Here is a 6,465-nt window from a genome sequence, read left to right on the forward strand (position 1 = left end):
TTTCTGCCCAGTGAATTCTGTTGCAGATCTCTAGAACTTAAGACAGTAAATCTGTGTTGTTTTAAGACAGTAAGTTTGTAAATTTCCACTAGCAAAGCACAGGAACCAGTGTCCCCCAGAAAGCCTCGATAGCTATGTTTCCCAGTGTGAAGTCCTTTGGACTTTCCATCTCGGGGGGGGGGGGGGGGGCTTGCGTTTTGGGTCCCTGGGGATGATTTGGCTGCCCTGACCCAATGCAAGATCACCTAGTAGCCAGACATCTTGCTGAAGGCATGTGATTGGCTGTCAGCCAAAGAGTCCTCCATATGTGAGGCCAAATCCCTTCTGAATGGAATAAGGCGTGCGCGCGGGGGTGGGGGGGTGGGGGTGGTGGTGTGGGGGGTCTGTTTCAACCCAGAGGTAAAGAATTTTGGCTGGGTTATCCTGGACCATTCTCAAGATGCCTGGTAACTCCTGCTTTCTGGCATTCTCTCGCTGAGGAGAAAGTGAGTATCTGAATGGATACCCCAACACACACACACACACACACACACACACACACACCACACTGCTGCAGCTGCCGCTGCCTATGCTCAAGGCGAGCCCTGTTGGAGCTGAAATCTTCCTCCATGTTGCTAGTGTGTGGCTGGTGGATCTACTGAGAGAGATGGGCTTTGAAAAGAAAGCAGGCTCTGACCTGCAGCCACAGAAGGCCTCCCAAGCACTTGATCCATGTACCCCATCCTGCAGAGGAAGATGCTTGTCCAGGGTCAAGACAGAAGATTAGCTTGGATCATTTCCTGTGTGACTTGGCAAAGAGAAAAAAATTGCTTATTAGTTGTTAAGTGGAAATCTTAGCCTGCCCTGGAAGAAGAGTCCAGCGGTTTCTAGTGGGTGGGGAGTCTTGACAGAATAGGGTGCATTCAGGGTCTGGGAGAGGCTAAGAAGGATGCTGACGAGGGTCCCCTCTGGCCCATAACTCACCATTTGTAAGTACATTTCATCCCGTGTAAGGGAGATGGGAAGTGTTGTCCTAGGAGCCTCTGACTGGCTCTTACTCTAGTTTCTTCCTGGCCAGCTGTCTAGGGTCTCCCCTATTTGGCCCGCATGCCCAGGCTCTGAGCCCGGAGGGAGGAGCTTGAGGGAGGAGGGCGGGCGTCCCCAAGGAAAATGTGTTAGCTGGCTGGAGGCCTGGCGGGTGGGGAAACAGAGGGGTGGGGATCTGGGGTGGGCTGCGCCCCTTGGCTCTGACCCAGTCCACGCTCTGGCCCGCAGGAAGCAGAGGCTGTCAGCTCATTCACTCCCCTTTCAGGACAGGGAGAGAATAAAAGCTCTCTGGTCCCGCCCGGCTTCAAAAAGCCACTAGAGCCTCCTGGTCAGCTTGCGGGCCGCTCCCTTCTCACGCCTGGACCATGCCCCGCTGCGGGTTTCTGCGAGGCCACAGGCGAGCACTCGATATCTGCAGCTGAGCGCTAAAACTTTTAAAACTTTTCTTCTCCCCAACAACTGAACCATGCCATGTGCTCGGGGGAGCTGGCTGGCCAAGCTCTCGATGGTGGCTCAGTTTCTTAACTTTGGGGCTTTTTGCCACGGGAGACAAACTCAGCCCTGGCCGGTTCGCTTCCCAGACCCGAGGCAAGGTTAGTGGCATTTCTTTATTTGTTTTTCAAACAGTGGGGTAGGACAGTGGAACTTGATCTGTCCCCTTCCCCCACCAGGCAGGGCTGAACTCTAAGCCTTCTGGCCTGACTAAGAAAAACTGGGTTGTGTGCTCAGGCTCGGATTTCCCTCTGTCCTAGGGCTTAAGGGTATTTCTCTGCACACTCAGGGGTGACAAGACGCTCCCCGACCCCCTCCCCTCCACTTTCCGCTTCCCCCCTTTGCAGACTGTGACATGGGAAATTATTTTTATTAAAGAGACCCAGCTGGTCGCGGACAGTCATGGCAAATGTTTCTTTCATTTAAAACTTCATTTTAAGTCTGGAAGGGTAGAAATTTTATTTCGGCCTCCTGCTGAGCACACTTGGCTGTGTTTTGGTTTCCTGGAAAGATCTAGGGTTTTGTTTTTTTCAAATGACATTCCTACTGGGGAGAAATTTGCCTCCCGGGGACTCATGGTTGTCTGTCCTGCTTCGCAGTCTTTTCTCTGTCTAAATTTAGTGATCCATGCGTGTATTCTGAAAGAAAGCACTGGGAGACTGGGAAGATAGTTTATAATTGTATTCACTCCTCCTCCTCCTCCTATTATTATTATTATTGTTGTTGTTGTTGTTGTCGTCATCAACATCATCATCGTCATCATCATTCATAATGTCTAGGGCAAAGTGGTGCTGTTGCTTTTGTTTGTTTGTTTGTTTGTTTTAAATTGAACTTAGAAGAGTTTCCTGTTCAGAGGGGGGGGGGGTGCTGGGAGACTTGGGGAGATGGGGAGTGTCTGAGCTCAGGGATGGCCTGCCAGCCCCTCCCACCACCGACAATGCCCTTCTGGGGCTCTGGTACTATGGCTACCATGCCTAGTTTACAAATGGGGACACTGGAACTTGAGGACCTTATGAGCTTAACTGTGAAGCACAGTTTTGAGCCAGGTATCCTACTTAAAATCATGCAGCCATAGAATGATAGCAATAGCAGGGATAATGCACACACACACACACACACACACACACACACACACACACACACACACATGCGCGTGCGCGCACATGCACACACGCACTTGTCCATGTTTAAGGGATTGCTAGCAGCGTGTTTTGCCCACTCTGCAAAGTGAAATGCTGCGGGAGAATTCCTCTGTGGTGACTTAGAGAGTGACCAGATGCAAATCCCTCTTTCCCTTTGCTTTGCTTGGAAGCCAGAGTGGGCAAACACTGGGGTTAGATGTCAGTCAGCCAGCACTTGCTTGTGTAAACGGTCCAGATACCATCTCAAGCCCCCAAGTTTAAAATAGCAGCTTTTGTTGTTCTTTGAAAAACAGTGCCTTTGTGAAAGGTCCCTGCTCTGGGGCAGCACAAAGCCCGCCAGAACTTCCCTGGGCACGCACAGGAGATGATTTCCTTCAAAGACACCTTCTCCTGGGTGAGCTTTCCGGCTCTGCTTGCTTCACATATTTGTAAGGGAAAATTCATCCTGGTGTACAGCAGACACTGCTGGGTCTGCCTCGATGCTCTGGAAAGTGGGCTATGACTCTTTTTCCCTAGTGACCTTTGGGGGGATATGCTCAGAGCAATTGATATTCAAAAGTAGCTTTAAAGTCCACTAAACTTATTAACCATGCAGATGTATTTCGATTAAAAAAAAATTCCTTCGGTTTTTAAAAGCATTAATCGTTTCATCAGCCTTCATTAACACACTTACAAGTAGTTCATTCTTTAAGCGAAGAAGAAATTTCTCTGTGGATTTCCATTAGAACTGAGGGGCAGGGGAGGGGAGGGGAAGTGAGGAGAAGGGAGGGGAAGGAAGGGGAGAGCTGGAGAGGAGGGGAGAAAGAGGAGGGGAAAGGAGAAGGGAAGAGAGAAGAAAGAATAGGGGAAGGGAGAAGAGGGGAGGGAAGGGAAGAAGAGCTAGAGATGAGGGGAGAAAGAGGAGGGGGAGGAGAAGAGAGGAGAGAAAAGGGGAGAAGAGAGGAGAGAAGAGAGAGGACAGGAGGTGGGGGAGAGCCAGAGAGGTGAGGAATCATGGCAATACAGTCTAAAGCTTCCCAGGAGTGAACCTGGGTTGGACCCCGAGATGACCAACCTTCTATTTCTGCTCTGAAAGGAGTTTTGAATTGCACCCAAATTCTAAATATTCAGAGTTGCAAATTCAGAGATGATCCCCCCCCCCACCTCATCCTTATTTCCACAAACCGGGTGCATTTACATGTACGTATTGAACAATCACAAAATTCAATGTAGCCAGGAGGTTGGAGGGATTCTTGGAGCAGCTCACAGTTGCAAAGGGGTCTGCACGCGCATTAACCTTGCGTGATCTTTCTAGTTCTCAGGTTTGCACAGAATCACGACTTTAGTTCTGTGCTGGGCTATGGAGTTCAGTCCTGGAGCACCTGCTTAGCATGTGGGAGACTCTGGGCTCCAGCGTCACAAAGACATAACTAAAGAAAGGTTTTGGTACCCAGAAAGAGTGTGATGACAATTCTAATCCTTTCCAGGACAGACTGAGCTAATTCTGCAGAGCTCTTTTCCCATACCACTCAGTCGGTGTAAGGATGTGTTGTGACTTCTCCAGTGTTTCTTGATTTATGACTAAATATCAAAACAATAAGACTCTTGGTTTTGCACACAACACGTTTCCTCTCTTACACAACCAACAAGGGCCCCCAGATTTAGTTTTCTCAGTACAGATGCTTTCTGACATGTGATGTGGTCAGAAGTTGAAAACACTGTCGTCTAAAATACCCCTTAACACACCCAACATGCGCCACATCATAGCTTAGCAGAGCTGAACGGCTGTGCTGTAGTGCATGGGTGGTCACGTGGATCACATGGCTGACTGACTTCTAGATCTCACTCCTTCTGCCAAGATCCACAAAAGTAGCACGCCCAACATATCTCACCCAAGAAAGGATCAAAATTCAAAGTTAATTGCCTTTGTAACATTATAGAGTGGGAAACGAGAAATAAGGCTCTGTCAATCAAAAGCCACCTACGCTGTCTTCAAGCTACCGGTCAATTCCGTGTTCTGTGTTTGGTGATGTGGTGATATCTGCAGGGCATGTACTTTATCACATGTTGGAAACGGGCCCTGGGCACATATAGACTTATAGACGATCATGGAGAAAAATCTATTATAGTTCGTTTCCACAATGTGGAAACAAATCTACAAGAAGGCAATTACTCTAGTGTTGTTATTGTAGGGAATGATTTCTCAGTGATGTCACTTTGTGTAGTTTATAATAAATTATCTGCTCAGTTATACATTATTATGCAGTTACTGAGCAAAGGGAATCTCCTATGGCATATTTTACAGTTTCGAGAGGACTTAGCAATGTATGTTGCTTTCTATAGTAAAATGGTTGTGCAGTGAGAACAACCTATTTAAGGTAATTATGGAAATAAGCCTCTATTACAGTATTTTACCATCTTTTTAATAAAGAGTCTAAGACATTCAACTACTATTAATAGAAATAATTGAGGATAAATATAGATGTGCCTGCCCTCTTTAGCAACAGTCACACCAAAATTGGAGCTATAGAGAAAGGACAAGCTTGGTTGTCATGCACTCACTCATGGGTTAGTCCCTAAATCAATATCCAGATTTCACCTAAACTTCATGGGGACAGGTGAAGTTCTCACATCATCCTTTTTTTTTTTTTTTTTTTTTTTTTTTCTAAGCTGAAGGCAAATGACTACGCCATGTTCTGTCTTCTTACACTGTGGTATACCCGCAGGCTGCTCTGGGAAGACTCTTTTAAAACTATACATTTCAAGTAACCAAAGCTTGTGGTTTAGCTTTTCAAATCTCACTTTAATTAAGGCTTATCATTCCCCACAAATCCCTATGTAGGCTGAGCTATAGTTCTATTCTCTCAGTGTTCTGACCTTCTCCCAGTCTTAATGATACCAAGTGAATATTTGGTGGTCTGTAGTAGACCTTCCCCCCAACCCCAGAGGCAGTGTGGACAGATCTTAGAAGTGAGTTCTGCACTCAGATTTCACAGGTGTACATCCGAGCCTCTCCCTTTTGTCTTAGATGAAAGGAGAAGGCAAGGAACATTTATCACTCCCTTTCTGTTTCTATCACAAAATACCTGAGCTGGTTGATGTATACAGCAAAGAGGTTTATCCAACGTACAGCAGCATCTTTTGTTGGACCAGACCTCATCAATTAAGGTTTCCTAAGGAACCCCAGTCGTCTTCAGGTCCCTTCCTCCCCAGTGCTAGGGTGGTAAGTGGACACCACCATACCAGCAATTTTACATAGATGCTAGAGGTTGGAGTCTGGTCTTCCTGCGCTCAACTGACTGAACTACCTCCATAGTGCCCCTCCCCCAGGGAATTTCTTTTGAGAGAATTGGTCAGTATCTTTATAGTGACTTTATCTGAGCACGAATACCAGATGACAGTTACCGCCAGCTGAGTTAGACCTTCTCTTCTTTTTCCTCATGCTGTTCCCCAGTGTGCCAGCCTTTGCTGAAGTAACAGTAGTTAAGAGCAATGGGCAGGGATGCTCCAGCTGTATCTATCCCAGCCTACCTAGCTATTCTGCTCTTAACTCAAGTCTGAATGTGGAAGGGCAGGAAAGTGCCAATCCTGGATTGGTCCAGATGTTTCTGGAGGAGTGAATGGGAAGTAGTGTGTACGTGAGGACAAATGGTCATACTCTTCAGTTCATAGACCACTGCGCTATCATCATTAATTTGTTGACAATGGTTTTTCTCATTTTTTCCTTTTTCTTTGTCTTTGTCTTTTTTTTTTTTTTTTTTTTTTTTGTCTTATTATATGTAAGTACACTATAGCTGTCTACAGACACTCCAATGAGCTCCATATG

At 46.7% G+C, this 6,465-nt stretch overlaps 1 protein-coding gene across 1 annotated transcript in view; it reads left to right on the top strand.

The window, feature by feature from the left end:
* The first annotated feature begins 1,156 nt into the window (after window positions 1-1,156).
* Adamts12 (ADAM metallopeptidase with thrombospondin type 1 motif 12) overlaps window positions 1,157-6,465 on the top strand; it is a 277,501-nt gene continuing 272,192 nt past the window's right edge. The window contains exon 1 of the mRNA XM_021208250.2: window positions 1,157-1,619. Coding sequence (XP_021063909.1) covers window positions 1,493-1,619 — 127 coding nt within the window. The 5' untranslated portion in view covers window positions 1,157-1,492. The remainder of the gene's footprint in view (window positions 1,620-6,465) is intronic.

Source organism: Mus pahari, chromosome 11, assembly GCF_900095145.1.
Source record: "Mus pahari chromosome 11, PAHARI_EIJ_v1.1, whole genome shotgun sequence".
NCBI classification, from domain to species: Eukaryota; Metazoa; Chordata; class Mammalia; order Rodentia; family Muridae; genus Mus; species Mus pahari.